General features: G+C 38.0%; 1 protein-coding gene across 4 annotated transcripts in view; it reads left to right on the forward strand.

Annotated features, from left to right (window-relative positions):
* Positions 1 to 27,361, forward strand: part of PTPRK (protein tyrosine phosphatase receptor type K) — a 543,822-nt gene that overhangs the window by 287,726 nt on the left and 228,735 nt on the right. For all 4 annotated transcript variants that reach the window (XM_058676844.1, XM_058676903.1, XM_058676779.1 and 1 more), the window contains exon 6: positions 4,745 to 4,919. In XM_058676844.1, the coding sequence (XP_058532827.1) occupies positions 4,745 to 4,919 (175 nt within the window). The remainder of the gene's footprint in view (positions 1 to 4,744; positions 4,920 to 27,361) is intronic.

A 27,361-nucleotide genomic window follows, 5' to 3' on the forward strand; every position in this document is an offset into this window, starting at 1 on the left:
GAAAGCCACTTTCATGGATGTCTTTTTGGAAATGATGAAACGTAGCTAGAAATAGCCTATTTCTGTCATCTATCCTTGCCAGAACAAGCACACACACCCATTTCAAAACATGTCACCATTAATGTATTTGATTAATAGAATGCTTGGAACAGACAATGAAAAATCAGCCTCGTTTGCAGCTATCCTGCTTTATGACAGAAGTTGAACCTGTCGTGTAAACACTGAATGCAACTTGTGTTATGAAGTTCTTGAAGTTTAATAGAAGAGTAATGACACTCAGGATTTGCAGTGCTTTGCTCAGTTTTCTCTTGCTAAGTGACAAATTCAAATTAAAAAAGCATGAGATGTATCTGAAAGGAAAAAGGGAGTAGTGATAACCAAATGGCTTAATTTCCATACTTGGACCCTATAATTTTAAGATTCAATTTAAAATTTGTGCATATGAACAATCTTCTGATAATTCATGGATAATATGTATGATATAAAAACTATGCATAGGTTTAAACTTGTTTTTCAATAGAATAAACCTGATGTTTTAATTCTGTGTTCCTGGAACTTTAAAAATTATGTAATTTTATGTAACAACTTTTATCCTATTCATACAGAAATAATTATATACAAAATAATTATGCAGATAATTTATGCATACACTGATACACAAAGAAATTTACCACTATTTCCAGTATCCTTGTTTATGGCCTACCTACTGTGATGAATTGAAAGTACACAGTAAATACCTAGCTAGTATGTGGGGCTTTGTCTTCTATAATGTCTGTTCTGTAGACTCTGCCCTTTAGATGTAATGTGTAGTCATACTAGATTTTGAGCAAAGACAATTACATTTAGTGCAATAAATTAGATTGCCTCATTGAAAAAGTTCTTTGAGGCTCAATAGCAAATATTGAATGCACTGATTTAGACTTTTGATAAAAAAATATAATAAGGATCTTTGATTTAGTGTGGAGAAAATGCTCCTGGATAATGTGTCATCAAATCTGGTTTTGAGTGTTAGCGTTACTATTGATAGACTACGTACAGCCTGTTTGAAAGGCAGAGTCATGGGGGGGAAAGGGTGGGAGGAAGGAACGTGTGTGTGTTTGTGACAGAGAGAGAGAGAAAGAGAGAGAGAGAGAGAGAGAGAGAATGAATAATCTCCCATTTGCTCTCCTGATGGCTGTAGTGGCTTGGAAGGAGAGAGAAATGGAGGAACGGAAGGAGAGCTGGGAACAGCCAGTGTTGGAGCAGACCAAAGCTGGGAGCCCAAAACTCAATTCAGGCCTCCCCAGTGAGAAAATTAAGTGTTTGATCTATAATCTGTTTTCTACCAAAGTACATGTCAGCAAGAAGCAAAATTGGAAGTGAAGCAACTGTTTCTCAATTTAGCCTCTCCAACTGAAGATACAGGAATTCCACGGGATATCTTAAACATGAATCCATCTGCCCACTCCAGTTTTGGCCTTTTATATTACTTATGGCACATGGAGCAATAGTTGAAATGAAACTGTCTCTCTTGGCTGATGGATGCAAATGCCAGGCATAAATGATGGCATCATTATGAAAATCACACGGAATATGTCTTTTTGGTTAACATAGATTTTTCATGGCAAACAAATGACTGATTTGAAAGAAAGTAGTTTTAAAATAGGTTTAAAGAAATTGGCAGTGCATATATAACAGAAATTTAGGATAATCCAGAATTGTATTAGACTGATGAAAACCCTTGTGAAATAACAGGTTATAAAATAAATGACCAGAAAGTGGGACCTTACTGACCATGCAGATGATTGAATGTTTTGGGGAAAGAATCATGTGGGCAGCTAAAATTCTAGGAGATGCTATCACAGAATAGGGATTTGAATTTTTCCATGCAGGAAAAGACACTGTACTACTTCACTTGAGTGTGAATTTGGGGTCTTTGAAGGTGTTAGGACTAGGATATATGAGGATAATTTGGTTTGCAGATAATCCCAGCAACTTGGAATAATATTTGTACTTAATGGAAATTTCAGAGTGATGGTTGGGTGGCAGAATAGAAGTTTAGTCCGCACCATAGGAACAGGAATGCTACTAGTGTATCTCTTAGAATGAGCATATGCGGTGTTACAAGAAAACATGTTCTCCCTTGAATGTGTTGTATTATAAGAACAGTGTAGTGAAGATGAACAAATGCAATCATATGTTCAAATGCAAATATTAACAGTATTCATGATCTCTTCACAAGAGGAGGGATTTTCTTATCTTTTTTAATAAAAAGATTATTTATTTATTTATTTATTTACTTACTTACTTATTTATTGGAAAGGCAGATGTACAGAGAGGAGGAGAGGCAGAAAAGAAGAACTTCTGTCCGATGATTCACTCCCCAAGCGGCCACAACGGCTGGTGCTGCGCCGATCTGAAGCCATGAGCCGGGAATTTCTTTCCAGGTCTCCCACACAGGTGCAGAGTCCCAATTTGGGCATCCTCAACTGCTTTCCCAGGCCACAAGCAGGGAGCTGGATGGCAAGTGGAGCTGCCGGGGTTAGAACTGGTGCTCCTATGGGATCCTGGAGCGTTCAAGGCGAGGACCTTAACCGTTACTCTATGGTGCTGAAGCCAAGAGAAGGGATTTTAAAGGCATATTGTTAAAAGTCTTGGGTGGTTATATGAGGATGTGAGAGAATCCAACAGCAAGAGCAGGTTGGAGGGATTAGCTAGTCTTGCAAAACAAGTGGAAGAGTGTAAATATGAGGGTGAATGGTGACAAAGGCTGTCAGTACTGGTGGAGGTAGGTTGGAGGAAGACAAAACCAGATCCTGTACAAAGGGGAGTGGTGATGCTTTCTTCCAGTCAGAGACATTATGAGGAAGTGACAGACTAATTGTAAAAACATAGGCTGAAATTTTCAGGAATACTTGGGCTGATTTTGTAGGTGTGTGTATCATAATACAAGCTGCTATTGAAGGCATGCTGCTTTTTCTTTTCATTAGTTAGGAGAGTGGACGAGAGTTCTTGGTGTAAAAATCATGGAATGGGTGGATGAGCAGAAAAGAATGAACAAAATAGTGTAAGAATAAAAAGTGATAAGATTGTAATCAAGACTGTAGATATGTTTTATGTGATCTATATACACATATGTATATGCTTATATATTATTTCAAATATGGTGAAGGACGGTTGATTTTAGAATTCAATTTTTAAGGTAATAGCGTGACTCCTCCCTCCCTGAAAATCTAATCCAAAGTAGAACAGTAAAGTAGCCATTAATATGGCTAATACTCTGACTTATTTTGTGACATTTTGAATTCATGTTTGAAATTTTATCTAAAGGATATTATTTTTATTAGCTGATTTTTAGAGCTGTACTTATTTTCATGTAATAGTGGTCAATAGAAGGCTACAAGTCAGTGAGTACCAGGCAAGGGAAAGGGAACAACCCCACAGGCCAGCACTGTGCCCTTTTCATTGTGGAACTGATTCACATTTTCTCAGTGTGCTCTTCATCTGAGGTTGCGTAGTTTACCTGTTTCTGTAGTTACTGAATGAATAAAATATGAATTAGAATTCACTACTTAGAAATCTGGGCTCATGTTACGATTCTAAATTCCACTTGCTCCTAACTGCTGGATATAAGAGTGATTCTAATGCAGAAATTTGGAAAAGGAATTGGTTTGCTCTGAGGATTGAACATCCTCAACTTTACCAGTAGTAGCATCATCTTCTAAAATCACTATCAGCCTTTCCACTTTATATCGGTAATTTTATCATTTTGTTTCTGTTTAGTTTTATGAAATAGTATTGCAAATAGTGTGGAAGAATATCAGGCTACTTACACCAGTTCTCATAGTTTTGCTTTTCTTTCACCGTGTATTTGTCTTTGACACACTGAAGTTGTAAAATTTAAGTTCACAATTTGCTTTCATGGTTGTTAGACATACATTTTTTTCCTTTTTATTGCCTGTCCATTTTAATTGGGTTATCTTCATTCTTATTAAACTAAGATCTTTTCATATTCTGGCTGTTTATCATTTGATGTCTATTTCTTTGACAAATATCCTATCACATTTTGTGGATTGTTTTTGTTGCTTTATGATTTTTTAACATATAAAAGAAATTTTATTATGGTTGCATTTTTTAATCATTCCTTCATAGCCAATATATATTGATCTTCTGTAAAATATTCCGATAATATCAATATGCTAGCTAATATTTTATTTTTAGTGTGGACAGGTATGGTTGTGATTTGTAGACTTTTTAGATTACTGCTTCTAAAATGTATAAATTGGTTGCCATTCATACCAGTACTGATAATAGTACAAATTCAGCATTGAGTATGAGGTACTATATATTTCATTGTCCTTTGGACATTCATAAATGCATAGCTCAGGTACTTGGTACACAGGTGGGTATAAACGTGTTACATTTAGCATATGCCATGCACAGAAGGCATTTTTGAAGTTTGTACTTATCTCTGGGGCAACAGGGCAGTGAGTCATTTGTCCTGGAATCTTTAACTTTCCTGACAATTTACTTGAATGTAGTAGTAATTTTGTGGAAAACTAAGTGTTTGCCCTATATTCAAGGATAACATACCATATCAAATCTTATTCCCGATTAAATTGCATTTTTAAAAATTTGTGACTCTACATACATATTTGGTTTCTTATTCCACAAGAAAAATTCATCACAGATACTGCTTGCTTAGATGCCCTAGATTTATGGTGAGGTTAAGAATCTGGTTTTAAAGATTGGTTTCTGTTTGCAGAGACGAAATGGAGAAGATATACCGGTAGCCCAGACTAAGAACATCAATCACAGAAGATTTGCTGCTTCCTTTAGATTACAAGAAGTGACAAAAACTGACCAGGATTTGTATCGCTGTGTAACTCAGTCAGAACGAGGTTCGGGTGTATCCAATTTTGCTCAACTGATTGTGAGAGGTAAAGTGAATTGTTTTCATTGCATGAAATTGCATGGCTCTACTAGAACAAAAGAAACTGTAGGTCATTTGATTGATTTTTAAACCACAGTGGTCTTCACTCTAAGTTACCGTAAAGACCACATCGTTTGAAGTTTTGATGATTTCTTAAGGTCCAATTAAAACCATACTATAAAGCTGATCTATCAATTTTCCAGCAAGTGTTTTTTTTTTTTTTTTTTTTTTTTTTTACCAAACTGGTAATTATAAGGCTCTAGAGGGGATAATCCTATTAAAATACCTTATTCCATGCTTCCACCATCTAGTTTCCATATAGTATCTAGCTCTTTCTGTTTAAGACAATTTTGTAGATACTACTTTTATTTTTTAAAGCCTTAGGGAGGTGAGATCCAGGTAAAGGTTCTATTACCGTCTAAAACTGTAAATTTTATTCATAAGAAAATGTGGTAATGCATGTTTATGAATCCTGGTTCATGTTTGAATTTAAGAAAATTAATACTGCTAAAATATTTTTAGTATTCCTGTATTACTAGAGGAATGGAGGGTTTATGATGTAGTAATAACTACATATATTAACCTCCGGAAAGTATGCATAAATGCAAAAACACTTTACAGTCATTTGAAGTTTACCGAACAATATTGTATTCCAGGTACTGCTATAGTTTTGTAAAAGTACAATTAAAATTAGACTTAGCCACGAATATTAAAAAGAAAAAAAATACTTTTAAAACTACTTTTAAATTGTAATTAATTGTCATAAGTGAAAATAATGTTAAATTTTGGAACTTTTTAAAAAGATATATTTAGTTTCATTTGAAAGACAGACTTTTACAAAGACAGAAGAGGAGACAGGGATCCTCCATCTGTTCACTCCCCAGATGGTCACAGTGATCACAGCTGAGCTGATCCCTAGCTAGGAGCCAGAAGCTTTGTCTGGGTCTCCCATGTAGGTGCAGGGTCTCAAGGCCTTAGGCCATCCTCCACTGCTTTGCCAGGCCATAAGCTGAGAGCTGGATCAGAAGTGGATCTTGCAGCTAAGACACAAACTAGCACCCCTATGGGATGCTGGCGTTAAAAGGCAGGTGATTAGCCTGATGTGCCCTGTACCAGCTCCTGGAACACGTTTTAAGGAAAAATTTGTGAGATCCTAATGAAACAGACAGACAAACTGTACTGACATTTGTCAGAAGCATCAAGGTACACAAGAATGAGTCCTGTTCAAGATGAGATCTTACGTTTGAGAAAGAGCTGCCCAGGTGATTTCTGTGACAGAAGGGTTGATTCAAAATATGATGTTGATTTGAATGTGTTAGCCCAAGGTTGCTAATATTGTCAAAATGTATTTTTATAGTTTTGTCAATTTTGTATGTATGATCATATTTTGTTTTTATCATTTTAAAAAATATTTATTAATTTTTATTGGAAAGTCAGATTTACAGAAAAAAGGAGAGACAGTGAGAACATTCTGTCTGCTGGTTTACACTTCAAGTGGTTACAATGGGCATTGCTGAGAAAATCCAAAGCCTTGAAGCCTCTTCCCAGTGACCCACATGGATACTGGTTCCTACGACTTTGGGCCATCCTCTACCAATTTGCCAGACAACAATCATACATTATTTTTTATAAGTTTTCAAAATCTGGGCCTGGCATGGTAGCTCAGTGGGTAAATCATTGCTTTGCATAAGCCAGCATCCCATATGGGCACCATTTCATATCCCAGCTGCTCCACTTCCTTTCCAGCTCCCTGCTTGTGGCATGGGAAAGGAGTGGTGGTAACCCAAAGCTTTCGGACCCTGCAGCCTCAGGGGAAACCCAGAAGAAGCTCCCGGATCTTGGTTTCAGGTCGGGTTGGCTCTGGCTGTTACACCTACCTGGGAGTGATAAAGGAGACTGAAGATCTTTCTCTTTGTAAATGTCATTTTCCAGTTGGGCCCGGCGGCATGGCCTAGCGGCTAAAGTCCTTGCCTTGAAAGCCCCAGGATCCCATATGGGTGCCGGTTCTAATCCCGGCAGCTCCACTTCCCATCCAGCTCCCTGCTTGTGGCCTGGGAAAGCAGGAGAGGACGGCCCAATGCATTGGGACCCTGCACCCGCGTGGGAGACCTGGAAGAGGTTCCTGGTTCCCGGCTTCGGATCGGCACGCATCAGCCCGTTGCGGCTCACTTGGGGAGTGAATCATCAGATGGAAGATCTTCCTCTCTGTCTCTCCTCCTCTCTGTATATCCGGCTTTCCAATAATAATAAAATCTTTTTTAAAAAATGTCATTTTCCAATAAAGGTAAAATTTTTTAAAAATTAAAAATCTTGAAGGCAAAGAGAGAGTAAGTGCCAGGCAGAAAGACAGGGAGAACTCTTCTGTTTTATTCCCCAAATCTTCATAATGTCTGGGAACCATGAACTCTGCTTGGGTCTGATAGGAGGAAGCCAATTACTTGGCCGTCATTGCTGCCTTCTAGTGTCTAGGTTAGCAGGAAGCAGGAGTCAGACCAATGCCAGGACACTAGCCAGACACTAGTAAGATACGGTATCTTACCTGCTCAGTTAAATGCTGCTCCCATCCCAATGTTTTAGTTTGTGCAGTCTTTAATTTGTATAGGTTTTCCTTTGCTGGCTGTTTTATTTCAAAATCAATTTAAAGGAATACATTTTCTTGTTTCTCTAGATAACCACCAAATAAATATTGTTAACTAGAAACATACCTTTGGATGTCAGCTGTCCTAATGTTTGAGCTGTGCTGAGAATTAACTACCATGACAGGTCCTATCTCTCATTGGCACTTTCAAAGCTGACATCCTGTTACATGGAGACAAAAGATGGTAATTTTAAAGGAAATTTTGGGGGCAGTGATATGAATGGTCTTTAATAAGAGCTGGCATATGATTGCCTGTTGTCAAAGATGACCCATGGGTAAGAGTTTATTAGTGCATTTTCTTCTAAACTAAAAGTGACAGGATATGCTTAAGGCTTTTTTCTTTACGTGGCTGTTTGTTATAAATGAAAAATTCACTGAGAAATTCTTGTACAGAAGAGGATTGATCTGTGTGTCCACAGTCAGGGAAGAAGAGCAGTTTATGGTGAAACAGAACTGAGTTTGTCAAGGCTGCATTGCTTCCACATCATTCTGGGTAGTGATCAAGTCTGTAACCTGTGAAAGCCAATCTTTATTGACAAAGAAGTTTTTGTAGAGATGAGATGAAGACCAGGTTTTTTCCCAGTAGGTACACAGAAAACAAGTTTCAAAAAATTTCTTGTTTACAAGCTTCAAACAGAAAAGCACTAACTGCATAGTCTGATTTTTTTATAGATTCTTATTGTTCGTTCTCTAGCTTCTTGATTTTTCTTTTCATCTGTTCAAATAAAAGGTTCGCTTACATCACTGATCAACTGACCCACAGCAAACTTACAAAATTTTTTTCATTGCCTCAACTGAAACACAGTTTGCCTTACAAGTTGTTTTATAACTATCAAGTTTATCTGTGACAGCAGCAACACTGTACTTTTTTTTTTAAATTATTTTTTGATAGTCTTACTTAGTTGATTAGGGAACAAAGTGTCAAGGGCTAAAGGGTGAAAGTGGGTAATACCATTGTTTCCACATCAATATCATTTTACCCTGTATCTGGGGTCAGGGGAAAAAAAACAAAGGGAAAAGCCCCACCCAACCTCCCACCCATCCCACATCCCCAACGGGAGGCGCGCTCTGAGGGTCCTGCTCATACAGTTTTGATAGTTCATCAGTTCCGGATTGCTGCCAATCTCAGTTCCAATCGCAATGAGCCCTATTCAGAGTCCACTGGCTGACAGTCTCTTCATGGTTGGGGTTCTAAGATCAGCAGTTCAGTTGGAGGGATCTCCAAAGAAACTTCGTCTGAGATGATCCCAGGCCTGATTCTTGCACGATTTTGCTAGTACAGAGTCTGACACCGTCCGTCACACCAATCAGCTTAAGCATAGGCTGGTCGTTGGGATTGCTGGGTTTGTTCTGTTTCCAGCCCTGTCTTCCTCATGAACCAGCAGGTGTTGTAGTCCAGTTCGATCCTGCCCACTCCATACTGGGTCCTCACGCAAACCGGTTGGAGCTGCAGCCTAGTTGGGGCGACTCCCCATAACCCCCACCAGTTCTGCCCCCTACCCTGGTTCCCATGCTTGCCAGTACACACCGCAGGCTTGTCAAGTCTGTCCCACATCCTGTTTAGCTCTCGCACGAGCAACAGTGTACTTTTAAAATCTAAGCTATAGTTATGTATATCTTACATCTAAAATGCAGTCAGTGTTTTTTTTTAATATTGATTTTATTTTTATTGGAAAGTCAGATATACAGAGAGGAAGATCTTCCTTCTGTTGATTCACTCCCCTAGTGGCCGCAATGGCTGGAGCTGAACCAGTCTGAAGCCAGGAACCTGGAGCTTCTTCCAGGTCTTCCCCATGGGTGTGTCGATCCTAAGGTTTGGGCCATCCGCGATTGCTTTTCCAGACCACAAGCAGGGAGCTGAATGGGAAGCACGATTGGTGGGATTGGAAGCAGTGCCAATATGGTATCCTGGCGCACAAGACAGGGACTTTAGCCACTAGGCTACCTCTCTGGGCCCAGTGTTTTGCTTGGTGTTTAGATAATGTTATATGGACCTGTATTCTTGTGCCACATCCATCAACTGCAGCACGGATTCTCATATGAGCACAATCCCTGGCTTGTTGTAGTCTTTTGGGGAATGAATCAACAAATGGAAAATTTGACTCTCCCTGCTCCCCTTTCTTCTCATCATCTCCCCCTTTTCTTTTTTCCCTTTTTCTTCACTTCGCTTCTTTTCTTTTCTTCTTCTTCTTCTTCTTTTTTTTTTTTTATTTATTTCTGTTGGAAAGTGAGATTTACTGAGAGCATACAGAGAGATCTTTCGTCCACTGGTTCACTCCACAAATGGCCACAAGAGGCACAGCTGAGCCAGTCTGAAGCCAGCAGCCAGCAGTTTCTTCTCACTCTCCCCTCTGGGTGCAGGGTCCAAAGGCTTTAAGTCATCCTGTATTTAGGCTTTCCCAGTCTACAGGCAGGGAGCTGGATGGGAAGTGGAGCAGCTGGGATATGAACCGGCATTCATTTGGGACCCTGGGTTTGCAATGCAAGGATTTATCCAATAGCCTACCATGCTGCCCCCATCCCTTTTTCTGCATTTTTCTCTTTTTCTCAAATTCAACCATTCCAATAAATGACTGAATTCAAATAAGTGGCTGTAAAATAAAATTAGCTACAGCAACATTTGGCCATTAACAAAATCTGTGAATGTCAGTAGTCTGTTACTATATTCTTTATTTCCAGTGAAAATTAAGCAACTAGCTGAGCATTGAGTGAATCTGCCCATTCGTTGTCCTCATTCAGAGCAGTTTCTCAGCCTTTCTCCAAGGTCAGGTATTTAAAATCCTAAGAAGTTAGGTTTGGTGTCAGTACATCCCAGTGTAAGACATTATTACATAACTTAAAAATACCAGTATTTCCTGACTTCAGTGATTGGAAAGCAAGGAGATAGGGCTTAGTGTTGGCTAATCTATAAATCAAGGGTCTAGATTATTTTAGGTTGTTACTTAAGATAACATACCACTTAATGAACCTTACTCATTAATCTAGGATGGAAAACTTTTTTTTCCAATCTTATCCAAATGCAGATTAAGAGAGAACAGCCACCAAAAAGTATTAAAAATTTTTTGCCAAGGGGGGCGTGTCCCCTTTTTTCCTCCCACTCCCAGATTGTACGCTCTTCAGGTGGTTCTGTGGTTTAATTTGACTGAATTGGCCCCCCAGTGCCAGCTTCTGCTGTGGTTAGGCCCTAACAACCCTCACCCACTCTAATTGTAGATTGCACCAGTAGGGACAATCAGCCCATCCTGGTTTTTCCCTGGCCTGGTCCACACGAGGCACACAGGTGCCGTTGCCCTGCCCAGTCTGGTCTACTCCCATCCTATCTCACACTCTCCAGTGGGAGTAGCTGTTCAGCAAGGGAACCACCCCTTATTCCCCAGCCGGTTCTGTCCCCTCCCTGCCTGGTTCTCATGTGTGCTGATATGGTGCTGCAGTCACATCTGGCACAGGCAACCTCACCTTGACATTTCAAGTTGTGTACTGCTTTTGTCGTGACTGGACCTGGCTTGACCCACACTCTGTTCTGGTACTCGGATTTGTCAGTGGATGACGTAAACTGGTTCAGCCTGGTCTGCCCCAACCCATGCCAAATGTATGCCTGTGGGATTCTTTCCATGACCTCTTGGCTGTTCCCTTCCGTGCTTCTTGCGCTTACCTGCAGGGTCTGTGTCCTGCATGGGAGTTGCCTAGGCTCCTCCATCAGAGCCCCTCCCAAGAAACTGATGAGCTTTTCTAGACAATAAGATGCGGGACTTCTTGCCTGCTAGATGCACGCAATGAAAGAATCTCAACTGAATTTGATCTGTGGTGTTGCAACAAGGTGGAGGAATACACTATGGTGGTGGGGGGAGAATCACAGGGCCTATAAAACCATGACACATAATGCAATGTAATCCAAAAAAAAAAAAAATGTAATACAGCAACAAGGTGGAGCAATCCACCATGGGGGGAGGGTACAGGGAGGGGTTGGGGCATCCCCAGAGCCTATGAAACTGTCACATAATGAAATGTAATTAATAAAATTTATATATTAAAAAAATTTTGCCGAGTATTGTAGAAATAATGGAAATGTCAAATATAGAACTTTGTGTGTAGGACTCGAGCATAAAGTATGTTATTCAGAGTAGTTGTTTATTCTATTTTGGTAGGAAATAATCGAGGAAATATTTCCAGAGGATGTTTAGCAATCTTGGAGAGGAGACGAGTTTGGAATAGTATTGGAGATGGTGTCATGGATATAATGTGATCAGTGGAGTTCTGATTGCCGCTGGGGCGTCTGCTTGCTGCAGCACTCTTTCGTCTCTGCTGCTTTCCCTGCCCCACTTGTCTCTACATGTGGCTCTGTTGTTGACCTGCCCACCTCTAGTTCTCAGATTGTGTCCTTTCTGCTTCTCATCCTCTCATCCTTCTCTAGCCATGTTAATGTGTATTCACCCTATACTGTCATTCTGCTCCCTCTCAATTTTTTTTTTCCTCAAATGAATTAGCAAGAATGACGTTAAATTTAGCATGGAATAGTTTTCATTTGAAAACAAATCTTTATTTAGCCACCATTCTATATAGTACCTTTGTATATATTACATAGCAACTTAAAATCATTTCTATTTGATTTTAATATTTTTCCATCAGGGCAAGGTAATTTGTTGGCAACGCCCGTGTTGCCACGTACCCCGAGCCGAGCGGAGGGACTAGGGTTACAAAAAAGACAACACAGTGAGACAACACAAGACAACACGCAGTACACAGAATGCCGATTGATGATAGATTGATCTTTATTGAAACTCCAGGCTTTCTTTTATACTCTGCCTAGCTCCTCCCAGTGTTTATCCAGTCCTCAAGTGGCCACCCTAAATCCTTCGAGTTCCTCCCAGTAGTGGCCACCCTAAATCCCATGAGTTCCTCCCAGTATTTATCCAATCCTCTAGTGGCCACCCTAAATCCCTTGAGTTCCTCCCAGTGTCTATCCAATCTTCAAGTGGCCACCCTAAATCCCTTGAGTTCCTCCCGTGTTTATCTAATCCCTTGGCAGATAACTTGACAAACAGGAAGCAGGAACTTGCGGTTAAGCCAGTGGCTAGATGTATCAGGCCAAAATTGCCAATCCTGTTACCCTCTGAGAAACAAGCTAAGCTGTGGAGTTAATCCTTGGGAGACCGGGGCCTGCAGTAATTGGAAAATTGCAAGAGACACATGGAACAGCTCACTGGTACTTTTGCTAATTTGTGGTAAAGGCAGAACAAATGTCAGCTGGAGATCTTCAAAAGTTACTTGCTGAATTACTTACAATGTTATATTTAGTTTTCAAAGCAAGTTGTCAAACTAATGATTTACTATAAGGATTATCTCTATTTAAGGTGATTTGAAGACTCATTTGTTCTAATATAACAGTGTTCAACTTGACAAGAATTTGGAGGTTGAGAAAGAAACTTAAACATCCATGTTTTATGAATCCAGACCTACAATGAAAGTGCCTATTGATAACTCACATACTAATTTTCAACAAATATCTCTTTAGTAGGCAGGTACATAGTTGGTGGCTAGTGAATGTCACAGATTTGAAGGAGATTCCAAATTGTTGCATATTAAAATTATTATTATTATTATATTTACTCTCCTTAATATGATAAAAGAAGCATTTGGAGTCATTCATAGTGCTTTTTTTGGAGTTTAGGTGAATTAGTGTTTAAGATGCCTGGTACCTACTTACATACTAAACAAGCAAAAGCATACTAGTTGTTCCTGTCTCAGACATTATGCTATCGTTCAACCCATCACAGAGTACTTATACAAGTTTTTCATATAACCAATTTAGGAGTGCTTTTGCAAAGTTTGAAAGAAGAAAAACAGTGATAAATTTTATGTTTATTTAAAAGTGGTAGAGAGATGATGGCTCTTAAATGTAGTGTTGATGTAGACATGTGTTTGGTAATTTTACTGACCTATGCTATCCACTTCTATACATAATAATTTCAAATAGTTTCCTGATTTTCTCCTCTCCCTGAGTTTTATTGTAGCCAGTCTACCAATATGAAAGTGTATAGCACTTATTTTTTGCTAAGGCAATTATTTTAATTTTATTTTTCCTAGTTTCTTTTAAGTGTAGGCATGTAATGAGAATTATTTTCCAAAGAATATTGAATTCCCTTAGATGGTTCATATCTGTTGGTCAGTTTAATATAGAACAGTGAAGTCTCTGTTCTTTAGGATGAATTTTTGGAAAGCTGGATTTTGTTAGAACTTTCTTCTTATGAATTTGCTTATCAAGGATGAATAAGAATCGCTTGCATGCCAAATAGTGCTTGCTGGAGATACTGATAAGAGTTTTAGAATTCTTATAGTGGTCTATATATCCTTCCCAAGTCTTTCAGTTCTCTCAGAGTTTCTGATCAAGGTGATGTATGTAATTTGGACCCATTTTTATCTCAGGACTTCTATATATACTGCTTTGACCAATGGTTCTTTACAATTTATATTGGCTTCATTGATCATCCAAAAAGAGCAGAGTCCATTGCGGCTTCATTGCAAAATCAAGTAGCAGCCTTTTTTGAGTGTTTAATGTAACAAGCAAGGGGCAAGAAGTATTGTTGAGCCACTACCTCTTGGGACACCCAGCATCCTATATGAGCACAGATCCATTTTGGCTCCAGTTCCTTACTAATGTAACTGAAATGGCAGTAGAAGATGACCCAAGTACATGGGTTCTTGGTGGCCATTTGAGGGGCCCGGATGGAGTTCTGGGTCTGGCTGACCACAATGGAAATTGATCGATTCCTGGGCTCCTGGTGTTGGGCTGTGGCTCCTGGTGTTGCAGACAGTTGTGTGTTGAAAGAGCAGCTGAGATATTACTCTATATGTCTCTCCCTCTTTGGTTTGTGTTTAGCTTTGTATTCAGCATAAACTCTTTGCCACTTAATTGTTCATATCTCATGAAGATCCAACTAATACTAGCTTAATCTTAATCTTAATGTTAAAATGTACTCATTTATTCGGTACTTGCAGTACAGAAAATGTATGGAAAATGATCATTGACATGTTGTAGATATCTAATGTATAGAAAGAAGACAATTATGTATTTACTTTGTATGAATGAAATCAGTAAAAATTTAATTGATCCAAATCTTGCATGCTACCACACAAAACACTTTTCCTTCTGTTATATACATGATTTTTTCTCATCTTCTAAAAAACATTAGTTTATTACAAACTAAAACCAGAAGAAGTACATATATTTATCCTATGACGTAAATCAAATGAATTTGAAATAGTCTTTAGCATGAAATTGTTTAGTTCAGTAAGTAGTTTTTAAGAAAAAATTGGAGGAAGTTGTGTCCTGTCAGTGTTAAACCTGAGGATTTGGGTGACTGAGTACTGGAAAGAGATTACATAATAGACATACATTGAAATTGTTCTCAACACATCAAAATAAATCTACTTCCTATACAGTTTTGCCTTAGGTATGCCTTTTTTTTTAAATAGAAAAATTATGCTGTAATGATAACTCAAACTTTCTAGGAATTAGAGGGACAGTTTTTCTTTAAACTTTAGTTTGCTGTAATGGTACACAATCTGTTAATGTTTTTACACTAACAAACAATAAAGTAAGAATTACCTATATCCTAGTGAGAGAGAAATTTATACACATCTTCTCTCTTGGGTCTACTACATGTTATATTTTTCTCCATTTTCACTGTTTTTTTTTTCAAAAATCTGTAAACTTTCACATTCTTTCTCTACTCAAATTTCTTTGCCTTGACTTTCCAAAGGAATATATGATTCATATATTAGTAATCTGTTTTGTACTGTTAGGTACTCACTTCTTTTCAGCTTAGTTAAAGGCCCAATACAAGGTATTTTCCAATTACATATTTGGTTTTATAATTATTCCCAATAGTATTTACCTTTAAAAATGTTCTTAAAAGATCTTTATGTTATACCTTCTATGAATGAGGAGAATGAGGCAATGATCTCATTATTTTATGATTGCTGAAATTACAACAAATGTAAATTTCTTTATTTATCGGTGTATTGTTGCATATGCTGTGGGCATTTGGCCATTTCTTTACCTTGATTTCCACCATTTTATATCTGCCAACATCTTCTTTTTCCCATAATTTTCTTAAAAGCCTCCCTTTTTCTCAGAATTTGTCAACATTTTACTCCTCGAAGTCAGTCTTCACACAGCAAGCAGGGTGGCCACATGACACAGAATAACTCAGAATATACTGTTGCTGGCTCTGGCAGTTTCCTGTTCATGCAGTATCCATTCCATGGGTCTTATCACAGTCGCTGGGGTCCTGCTTGTTGTGACTGTGCCCATCTTCTTGAATGCCTCATGTGATTTGACTTTGCTCATCATACTCAGGCAACCATGGCTGTGTTATACTTGCCTTAATGGACCATTTTTCCTGCTATCCTATGGTCTTTTATTAAAAAGTATATTTATTTGCAAATTTCAATTTGAAACTCATTGTCATACAGACACACACACATTATCACCCTCAAAACAATTGCTATAGCAAGTCTGGCACAGGCAGAAATCAGCATTCTATTCTTCATCATGGGTTTTAGGGACCCAAATATTTGGGTTACTATTGTTGAATTCCCAGATACATTAACAGGATGCTAGATTAGAAACTAGCTGTCAGGAGTCACTCTGGCATTTCCATACGGAATGCCAGTTTAGCGAATGTTAGCTTAGTTTACTATAGCACAACACTGCCTGACTTTTGAAAGTCAGTGAAATAGAGATGAACATATATGGATAAGCACACACAGTCATACACAGAGAGAAGGAAGGAGAGAGAGAAGGAGAGAGAGAGAGAGAGAGAGTCAGTGAGCTATTTCTCACCTGGTGTCCACTGTCCAAATGCTTACAGCAGTCTTGGTCGCATCTAGCCAAAACCGACCAGGTGACCCAACCTCTGGTTGAGCCAATATCTGCTGACTCTGAAGGCAGATGTTAGAAGGAAGCTGAAATTGGAAGTAGATCTTGGGCTCAAAATCCAGGTGTTTTGCACATAGGGATGTAGTCATCCCAGGAGGCATTAAAACACTGTGCCCTACTCACCCAAGATAATCCTTTCTCTACTTGCAGCACTCAAAAACAGAAAAGACCATTTTTAATCTTCTCCTTCCACACTCAGTTGATAAACACTATTCATTCCCTATTCATTGTTCATGATTGACTAACACAATTACTAAAGTCTTGCAAATAAAATTAAATAGGTATTTTTAAAATTTTGTTGTTTTATGATACAGTTTCATAAGCTCGGGAATTTTCCTTACCCCATTCCCCATATTATTACTGTAATAAAGGAACAAAAATATTGTAGGTTGTAAAGGATCATATGAAGGACATGTGTATCAGGGGCTTAGCAGGGAACAGCAGCTTCACGCTGCTTGTGGTGTTCAGGGTAGTAGCTGAGGAAGAGATGAAGTTTCAGCTGACCCTTGACAGATGGGTAGGCTTCGCTAGTCAAATATATGTCACTGACATTCAGGTTGGAGAAAATAGCATTGGAGAATATGTGTTCCATTTGGATTAGTGTCAAATATTGACTATATGCATGGTTCTCCAGGGAGAAAACTTGAAGTCAGGTTGAAATTGTACCTTTAGATATTACTGAGGAGGAATTTAATTGACAGACTGAGAAATTTTAATATCATTTGATAATTTAGAAGAAAATTGCACTCATAGGTATCTCAGAAAACCAGGATTGTTAATGAGTGCGGGAATGTTCACAGGGAGTAAGTTTTGGGGTCTCTAACAATCCAAGTCCAAGCTTGAGATGAATAGTTTTTGGACGTTGTGATGGAAAGACCTAGCCAAGAAGGAGAGGTTTGGCAGCAGCGTTAACAACACTGTGAAGAGGTAGAAGGGCAACATACATGGTAAATGAAATATAGACTGAGACACTGGACAGCGTAGTGTACCATGAGTATTAATTTGAAATATGTTTTCACAGATAGCTTATTTGAGAACATAAATAATGATTTCAAATTCAGATTTTTGGTTGAGACACTAGGGAGACAGTGAATTTGAAAAGCATCATCCGATATACGGGCAGGGCTTATACTAATTGCAGGATATTAAATTAGGATTCATTTCCGAGGAATGGAACAATAGTTACTTAGTCCATAAAAGTATTCACATTTTATAAAGCTTATAGATGTTAGCAATATTATTAGAACTTTTCATGTTAAGGTCAGAATAAAAGAAAGTGTATTCAGTTAAATGGAAACTTTAAAAAGAATCCTGGCATAATCAAATATGATGACATTTTTATCTTTATAGTTGACATTTGCCTATAAGAAGACATGGAGGATATATAATATGTATGAATATTTCCCCCTGTTGCTTATGTAGACTTGTGGCTAGATTTTAGGCATATATTTTTAAAAATACAGATTTATTCATCTTCATTGAGTAAACAGGTTTACAGAGAGGAGATGAAGTCTTCTATTCTCTGGTTCAACATGAGGTGGCAACAGGACCACAGCTAAGCTGATATGAAACCAGGAGCCAGGAGACTTTTCTGGGTGTCCAGTATAGTTGCAGGATCCCAAGGACTTGAGCCATTATCTGCTGCTTTCCCAGGGCCTAAGTGTAGGGAGCAGGATGCCGAAGCCGATCCCAGGAATAGGAAAGGCCATCGCAGGATGGCGGCTGACCCAGGGCCAGGAGGCGGGGTTGGTCTCATCAGTGGGTAAACAGGAAGTCACAGGGATAGGCTGATGCCCTCGCTGCGATTATGTCATTGCTACTGGCCTATCAGGTAGCGCCAAGTGGACCCACGGGGAGAAGTTATTGGTGGAGAGCAGTATAAAAGCAGCCCCTAAAAGCTATGAGATGGACAACAGAGAAAGACGGGGAGAAGAACCATGGACGGAACGAGAAGAATTGGGCAACAGAGAGGGGTGGAAAAGCTAAGGCGTAAGGGGAGAAAAAGCAGAGAGGGATTACAAAAGCAGTAAGACCTATGAAGAGAAAAGTACGGGGACAAGAATGGGAAAAAGTAGCAGAGAGAGGGCTAGAAAAGCAGCAGAGAAAAGCTAAGACCTTCGGGGAAAGAAGCAGTGGAGAAAGAGTACTAAAGCAGCTGCGTTTGGCAATAAGGGGTCCGGTTGTGGTGCGACTTTTCCCAGACCCCCAAGAGTGTACCTCGTCGTTAGTGTCGCTGCTGGTCTGCGGCACCTAAGCAAATAATGCATCAGAAATGAAGCAGCCGAAACAAGAACCAGTGCCTCTGTGGAACACTGGTACCACCGGTGGAGGGTTAGCTGTTGAGCCACAGCACCAGCCCTGGGCATACTGTTAAGTGTTCTACTTTTCCCTGCTTTTTGTGAAATTTTTATCTCGTAGAAATGGACTAGACACTTCAAAAACTTCTCCAACCTTCTCTGCCCTTCAGAATTTGATTGCTTTTGCCGACAGTGCTCATAGACCTGTCTTTTTCTCCCAGAAATTTCTTAAAGGGATGGAAGGTTGGAAGGCAGTAGGCAAATGACCCTTTCTGGAAATTCTGGCCAATAGCATGTATTACACCTCAAAGAATGTCAGAAAATATTTAGTAAAAGGGAGATAAAGAGACCCTCTGCCATAATTTTCCCATATTAAACTCCCACTAGGTTTGACATTTTTGTGTATTGTGCAGGATTGCTAAAAAGGAGTTACCATGGGCAGACTGGTTGATGCATGGTAATGATGAAAAGCAGGGTGTTTGGAATTCAACAAGGATGGAAGAAATGCAAGATGTCAGAGAAGCCATATATTAAAGAGAATTTGAATTGGATCCTGAATCCCAATCTGCCACTGGGAACATTTTGATCATTTTGATTTATTAAACTTTTATAACAGCATTCAAACAGAGCTGAATTAAAACCTTTGGTCTTGGATAGTTTATGGCACACTAACCAGTGTGTTACTGGCATCATTCTCTTAGCCATCAGTAAGGAGGAAAAAGAAATCTGGTATGTGAAGGACTTACTTTAAATGACAGTTTTCATTTATTTTCTTGCATCTAACTTGAAGTCCCTCTCTTTGGTTCAACTCTTGTTAAAGATAAACACCTTTTTCAATTTCCGTTAAAATTAAGTACCTAAAAGTCTTGAATATTAGTATTGAACATGTCTAGCCTTGTATTTTTGATTTTTATAGTGCAGCATTCACATAGAAATACTAATTCTGAAGTTTTACTTGTAGGAATAAACGGTGCATTTCCTTACAGCTATTACAGTCTTATACGGCAGGTCCTTTAGAAATCATTGTTCAATGTCAGCAGCCATGGGTAGCCAACACTAGTTTTGCAGTAAAAAGAAATCAATTCTGATTAGAGAGGCACTGTGGGTTAAGGGCATTTACTGGTTCACACTTGGTTTCTGCAGCTGAGAGAGGGTCCTTAGCTGTGAATCAGGAATGATGCAAAAGATGAATGAGACAGAGTTCAAGGAGCAGTAATGTGAGGGTCCAGGACCATCATTCCAAGCTGTCTCAGCAGTAATGATGTATGGTTCGGTGGTAAGAAGTAATAATCCCAGATGATGAAAGATCTATCTCAGCATCTTGAGCTGCAGCATGCCATCTACCTGATGGAGTTCTGGGGTGTAATGATTCCTGATTTGCAACCAAACAGGTCTGCTGCATTTAGCAATCTAAATTTCTGGCAGCTGTGAAGGAAGCGAGTAGCATATCAAACACTCCTGCACATTGTAAATTTAATTACCTTATACTTATGCATAGTAGTTGTTGACAGGAATTTGTAAGCTATGCTAATATGGTAGGTAATTTGTTACCTCCAGAAATCACTTTCCATGTGTCTTCTGATCATTATCATGAAACATGATAAATGATCTAGCCCATGAGGTTTAAATGAAAATGAAATGGATAATTGGATTCTATGTCTAAATTCTGGCTGCAATAGTAACAGCAATTATAATTGAATTTATCTCATAAAAATGTATTTGGTAATTTATCACTGACCTTTCATCATGTAGAGCCTATGTTATATGAATCCACTCTCACTATGGCAGTAATTTTAAAAATTCTCCCATATTTACATTTTTTTCTTTGCTGGCCTAATATTTTTTTTTAAAGTATGCTCTCAAGCTGCAACAGGTCGAAGCAGTTAATAGAAGCACTCTATTTTTATATGGAAAAGTTAATGCTCGGCTGTTGCCAATGGAATTATGTAGGAAGAATGAAACATACTGTGAGAATGTTTCTATGAATACTTCCATCAACAGCACACATCTTTCTGCTCTGTTAGGGAAGTGAGCTCTTTTACTGAAGCTCTATGTTTCCTTGGTCCTAAGAGGCTGTTTTTGAAGTACTAAAATGAATTTTTTTCTTTTTATTTAGGATTTGTTTTACATATTCTCAGACTTTGTTCGTTTCCTTTTCTTTCATTCATTCTAAATAACGTGCTATTTTATTAAATATCTTAACTTTTGTATAATCTTGCAGGAGTTTATTGATTTGACCGACATTTGAGAGTATCATCACTATTTAATCATTTGGCAAGGACCTAAGCACCTCCTCCATTATCTACTGCTTCCCAGGAGTAGACGGTTAGATACTTACTTGGAGACAAAGTAGCTGTGATTGGAACCATGCACTCCCATATGGACTTCAGATATCCAAACAATGATATAACAGCTGCTCTAAACCCCTACTGTATTTACAGTCTACTTTTTCCTAGTATGAAATAATATTTCTAGGCATATAGTCTTCTGTGTATAATCTAATTTTTTTACCTTATTCTAAAATTCATTTTTATGCTATAGCTTTGTGTGTGTGTGTATGAGAGATCCAAGAAGCTAATAAATCTTTTCTTGATTATTCTGTTTTCTTAAAAACACCCTTCCTCAGTGCTCTCTTTGTTGGGGTTGGCAAGCGAGTTCTCACCTTCAAGGATAGAATCCTGGTCCCTACCTCTCAATGGGAAGGTCATTAAACGATGTTTGGCCATGTTTTCAGATCATACCTGTGATTGTGTTGTTTTGTGACATTTAGTTTTATTTGTTTATCTATAATTCTATAATAATCACATAAACTAATTAGCCAGCATATGTTTCGTTTTCCTCCCCCCCCCCTTACCTTTCCTCCTGCAATTGGAACTTATTCATGGTTTATAGTCTTAATTGCTGGCTTCTTTTTCACCATATATTTGCAAACAGTTTTATAAACAGGAAAATGTGAATTTTCAATTGGTAAGTTTGCTTATCCATATAACATTGTGGACATGCATGTACTTAAATAAAGTAACTTTTTAAAGACTTATTTGAAAAGAAGTCACAGAGAGATGGATAGAGAGGAAAGGAGAGGAGAGGAGTGAAGATAGGAGAGGAGAGGGGGAGAGAGAAGTGAGCCTGAACAAACTCATAGAAATACAGATTTTAAAATAAGTGTATACCTATTGTCTTGAAGTGGTTAATGTTACCATTCACTTACAATAAGTTAATCTATCAGGTATCAATATACATTAAGATGCCGTTTTTCAAATATGCATGGAAAAATATCCAGTTGTTCTCTCCTCTTTTTAATGATCAAAAATTTAGGTTTTGTTATTCTTTATTAAACTAACACTTGAATTGCTGGTTTCTGAATTTTTTCATGTAAGTACAAACATTAACATATTGATTTTTACTATATTTCCCTGTATCAAATTTTTAATTAACCTAACTTTGGACAAGAATGGGTGTTTGAAGACAGAAAAAATAATACATCAATGGTCTGTTTGTATCAAATTTGTGTCCTTATTTCTCGTGATATTTATGAACGTAGAGCAGAAAGTTTTGTGACTCTGAAAAATCAGTAACTGTGAAAGTGAGCTCTATTCTTTAGATGTATAAATGTATTATGTATTTCTAGAAACCCTTAGTCTAACTAATTGCTTTGTATTGATGTGTAGCAGAGCTGGGTTTGCTTTTTAGCAGTTCATGTTGTAGATGATATAACTGAATGTGATAAATTCTATTTTCAATAGATAGATATCCCTCTTTCATGTGGAAGTGGAAGTGTTCATGGGGAATAGGTCGTTCAGGCCGAACTGTTAACCCTGGCATAAAATGTCCTTGGGCAAATATCTGCTTACCTGGTTAAATATCTTTGTAATGTCAGTAACTTACTATTTGTCCAGGCAGACTGATAATTATTTATGTGCAGCTTTTGGGAAATTTCAAATTTAAATCAGTTTCTATCTGATTATATATCTAGATGTGGTTATTTACTTTTTGGTGGCACATTGACTATTAAGTATGTGTATTTTTGGTCCATAAAAATATTATAATAGAACTGGATGACAAAAAGAGTTATTCAGAGGTCCTCACTATTGGGTGTATCATAGTTCTGGCTCTGCTTTTATGACATCACCATTTTATGCATCATGATGCTGATATACTGTGCAGTTACCCATAATACCTCTTAGTTAACAGACTTAAGGACTTTTTTTTCATCTCCTCTGCTGCATTCTGAGCAGGAACCCTGACTGCAATATGGTTTCCGTCATGGATATGTTATTTTGGAGGCCATGATTATATTTGCTGATCACTTTTCTTTTAAAGCTTTTTGTCTACTGAATTAATCCAAGCTGTTTACTGAACAGGCAGCATAATTATTTTTTGTTTATTCGTCAAGTTGAAGAGATATTCTACAATTGTTAATTTTATCATATATTCAGATCAGTGGATTCAAAACATATTGTTAAACCATGAAATTATCAGGTCTGCATAAACTAATGGTCCATTTTCTTTACCATCAAGATTTATACAGGCACTGAAGATTTATGTCCATATTTTTGAACTGAAACGAATTAAAATTAACACTGCTGTCTAGTTGGTGTCTTCATAAACTGTGTTAATATAGGAAGTATGCATATGCTAAAGTCCTTTGAAACTGCTTTTACTATGCTAGCATAAATTCTTTTTCATAAAAAAATAAGTTTTTCACTATATGCTATTTCAAACAGTGTAAACTCTTTTCTCAACATCTTGTAGAAATAGCAGGTAAATAGTTGTTTACTTGATTACATTTAGGTAAATAAAATCTTTAATGTTTCCTCCCTGGAAACTGGGGTCGCCAAGTGGAGGAAGTAGTTTTGCATTATTTCATTGAGTTTCTGAGTTATTACACTACCTGGAATGTTTCATAAACTGTAATAAAAATGTGTTTATTGTGAATCATAGTGGAAGGAATCAATACAATGAGTATAGAGACTGGAGAGCGATTTAGCAAAGTTAGATTTTAATTTGTTAGAATTAAATGCTAGAGAGGTCGGCATGGTAAAAATCTGCCTTTGAAATTAGAGTCAGTACATATATTAAAAAAAAATCAAATACTGGGTGCAGTGCGGTAGGTTAGCTACTAAGGTCCTTGCCTTAGACGTGCTGGGATCCCATATGAGTGCTGGTTATAATCACAGCGACCCCACTTCCCATCCAGCTTCCTACTTGTGGCCTGGGAAAGCAGTTGAGGACAGCCCAAAGCCTTGGGACCCTGCACTCACATGGGAGACCTGCAAAAGTCTCTGGGCTCCTGGCATCGGATCAGCTCAGCTGCAGCCGATGTGGACACTAGGGGAGTGAATCATCGGACGGAAGATCTTCCTCTCTGTCTCTCCTCCTCTCTGTGTATCTGACTTTGTAATAAAAATAAATAAATCTTTAAATAAAATAAAAGAAAAATCAACAGAAAGTCTTCCCAGTAAAGGAGAAGCAAATTTTGAAATCACATGATCCTAAATTCTAGCATTTGATTCTATTATTATTATTAGAAAGTCAGATTTACAGAGAGGAGGAGAGACAGAAAGGAAGATCTTCCGTCTGATGATTCACTCCACAAGTGAACCGCAACGGGCTGTTACGCGCCGATCCGATGCCGGGAACCTGGAACCTCTTCCGGGTCTCCCACGCGGATGCAGGGTCCCAAAGCTTTGGGCCGTCCTCGACTTTCCTTCCAGGCTGCAAGCAGGGAGCTGGATGGGAAGTGGAGCTGCCGGGATTAGAACCAGTGCCCATATGGGATCCTGGGGCGTTCAAAGCGAGGACTTTAGCCGCTAGGCCACGCTGCTGGGTCCCCTGTTGATTTTTCTTACAAAATAAACATGTATTCAGAGAATGTGCCATCATGTTTTTAATCTTTTCACTGATATTTCTTTTTTGGCTGAATTTAACCCTTTTATCTTAATAGTAGTAATTAAAATGTTGGTATATGTGCTTATATTGTAATTTGCTAACACATTTCCACTCTTTTCCGGGTCCTTATATTTTTATGCTCTTCTTATGAATCTCGACTCGAGGTAACTAATAGAGCTGAAACTTCCTAGTTTTACAAGTTGGTTTATTGTTACCTTTACAATAAATAGAATGTTTTTTGATGGTATGAACAGTTTGAACTTTGACAAAGCTGAAATGAGGGATTAAACAGCTTAAGAATGCCCTGTGTTTATTAGCTTGTGATTCATTCATAATTTCCCCCATCTATGTTTTATTGCAATGCGGTTTGTCATATTTGAGGAGGCTTTTCTAAGGTTGCGAATAAGCAAAATTTATATTTTTACACCAGTCTGTGTAGACAGCAATAAGGAAATGAGGTACAGATTCACAAGTATTGTACAGTTTATTTATATGGATCAATAAGAAAAGAAATCCCTTCAATTTTAAAGCCTCCTTTCTCTTTATGTATCCTATGTTAGACTCCGACTATGTAAAATTCCTTTTCATTTATGGAACAAATCGAAAATAGTGTTACTACTGTTTTATTTCAAGCTATTGATAACATTATTGCAGCCATGTTTCCAAATCAGAGTGAATAAAATGCCATGATAATGCATGGGATGCAATATTCAACATGTAAAACTTGCAGTTTTGTTGCTGTAATGATTGTTCTTATATCAGTTCTTCTGACAGCAATGTCACAGGCAGAAAATAGTGTGGGTTCACAGATCTTCAAACTTAAAAAAAAAATTTCAGTTAAACAGTGAGTTGAGTTTCAACAATTGTTTTTTGAACTTTTTGACCCTCTGCTTCTCCAGGGACACACCTTTGTCCAGAATTCTCCCAAGAAGTGCTTTTCCCCTCCATTTTTTTTAAAATGTCAACTTGTTCACTTTGCAAATAAAACTTTTGTGTAACAGAGGGGAAAAAAAGAGTTTTTGAACTTGAGGGGTGGCATTGTTGACATCCAAATTTTCTCTGATGCTGAAGTAAATTTTTATTCAGCATACATGAAGGTTCCTTAAAATGCTGTGTGAGATGAAATCAAAGCTTTATTTGGCATAAATTTCTGTTAGTTTTCTATGAATTTTTGGAAGACTTGTGTATGCAATTTCAAAATTTCCTTGCAGCAAAATACTTTTTCCAATTTCTATGAACTTTTGAAACTTCTAACGTGTATACAAGTGTATAGACATTGGTCAATCAAAAGATGGATATTCATTCATTCTCCTATTAGTACAGGTATATATTTTGATATCATTGTTGATCAGTATCAATATATTTATAATTTATTGAAGGAATTTTTCACCTTGAAAATATTTTTTGCAAACATTTTCATTGACCTGCTTTGACTAAATGACAAAAAAATGAATTATTGCTTAGTTTAATAGTTGTGCTGATTTTAGAATCTGGATAAATCATTTGCTGTCATTTGGTCACTGTGCAATTGCTTAGATAGTGTTCTGTTGTTCCACTCTACTAACTCCTTTAATTAAATAGTAAAGTTTTGCAGGTGCTGTGTATCAAGAGCAATTGGTTAACTCCATTTCACAGGAGGCTGAAGTAAAACTTTCCTTTGGGGAATCAGTGTCACCATCTGAAAATAAGTGAAATAAAACGTACACAACATTGCAGTATTATCCTCTTCAAATGCTAATGTTCACATTCAAGTTGAAGCATACACTTTGTAGAATAGAATAGCTTCCATTTATGTGTGTAGTTTTTTCGTACAGTGTAGTGTTGTTGTACCACCCATTCCTTTTATAATCAGATACATCTTCAGGCACAGCAGAAAGTAATGGGAATGTAATGATGAGCGAGTTTTCTACCCATGTTGTAATTTTATAGGAAAACATATAGTAAAGAAAAATTATGCATGAAATCATAGTTATCACCACTGTTATCTTTTTATTTATTTATTTTTATGATTTATTTTATTTTTATTTGGAAGGCAGATATACAGATAGAAGGACAGAAAGGTTTTTCACCCACTGGTTCACTTCTCAAGTGGTCGCAGTGGCCAAACTGAGCCAATCCAAAGCCAGAACCCAGGAATTTCTTCCAGGTCTCCCATGCGGCTGCAGGGTCCCAAGGCTTTGGGTCATTCTCAACTGCTTTCCCAGGCTACAAGTAGGGAGCTCGATGGGAAGTGGAGCAACCTGGGCACGAACCTGTGCCCATATGCGATCCCAGCAGGTGCAATACAAGGTTTTAGTCACTAGGTCATTGCACCAGGCCCTACTGTTACCCTTTTGATGTGTTTTCTTATGATATGGTGGTGATTTTAATGCCTCCTCCTTTAAAAGGGGTATGTGTTTTCCTTTGTTTATTTGTTTTAAGGTGAAAACGACCAAAGATTGAATATGTGGACCAGTGTTTGCTTCACCATATGCATGTAACGGAATGTTTTTGTTTTTATTTTTGTCTGTCTAGGCATTGCTCTTTTAAAAAAGATTTATTCATGTTTTTAAGATTTTTTTGGGGGGGAGGGATGCGAATATACAGAGATGAGGAGAGACACAGAGGATCTTCCGTCCGATGGTTCACTCCCCAAGTGACCGCAATGACTGGAGCTGCGCCAATCCAAAGCCAGGAGCCAGGAG

This window comes from Ochotona princeps, chromosome 1 (genome assembly GCF_030435755.1).
Source record: "Ochotona princeps isolate mOchPri1 chromosome 1, mOchPri1.hap1, whole genome shotgun sequence".
Lineage (NCBI taxonomy): Eukaryota > Metazoa > Chordata > Mammalia > Lagomorpha > Ochotonidae > Ochotona > Ochotona princeps.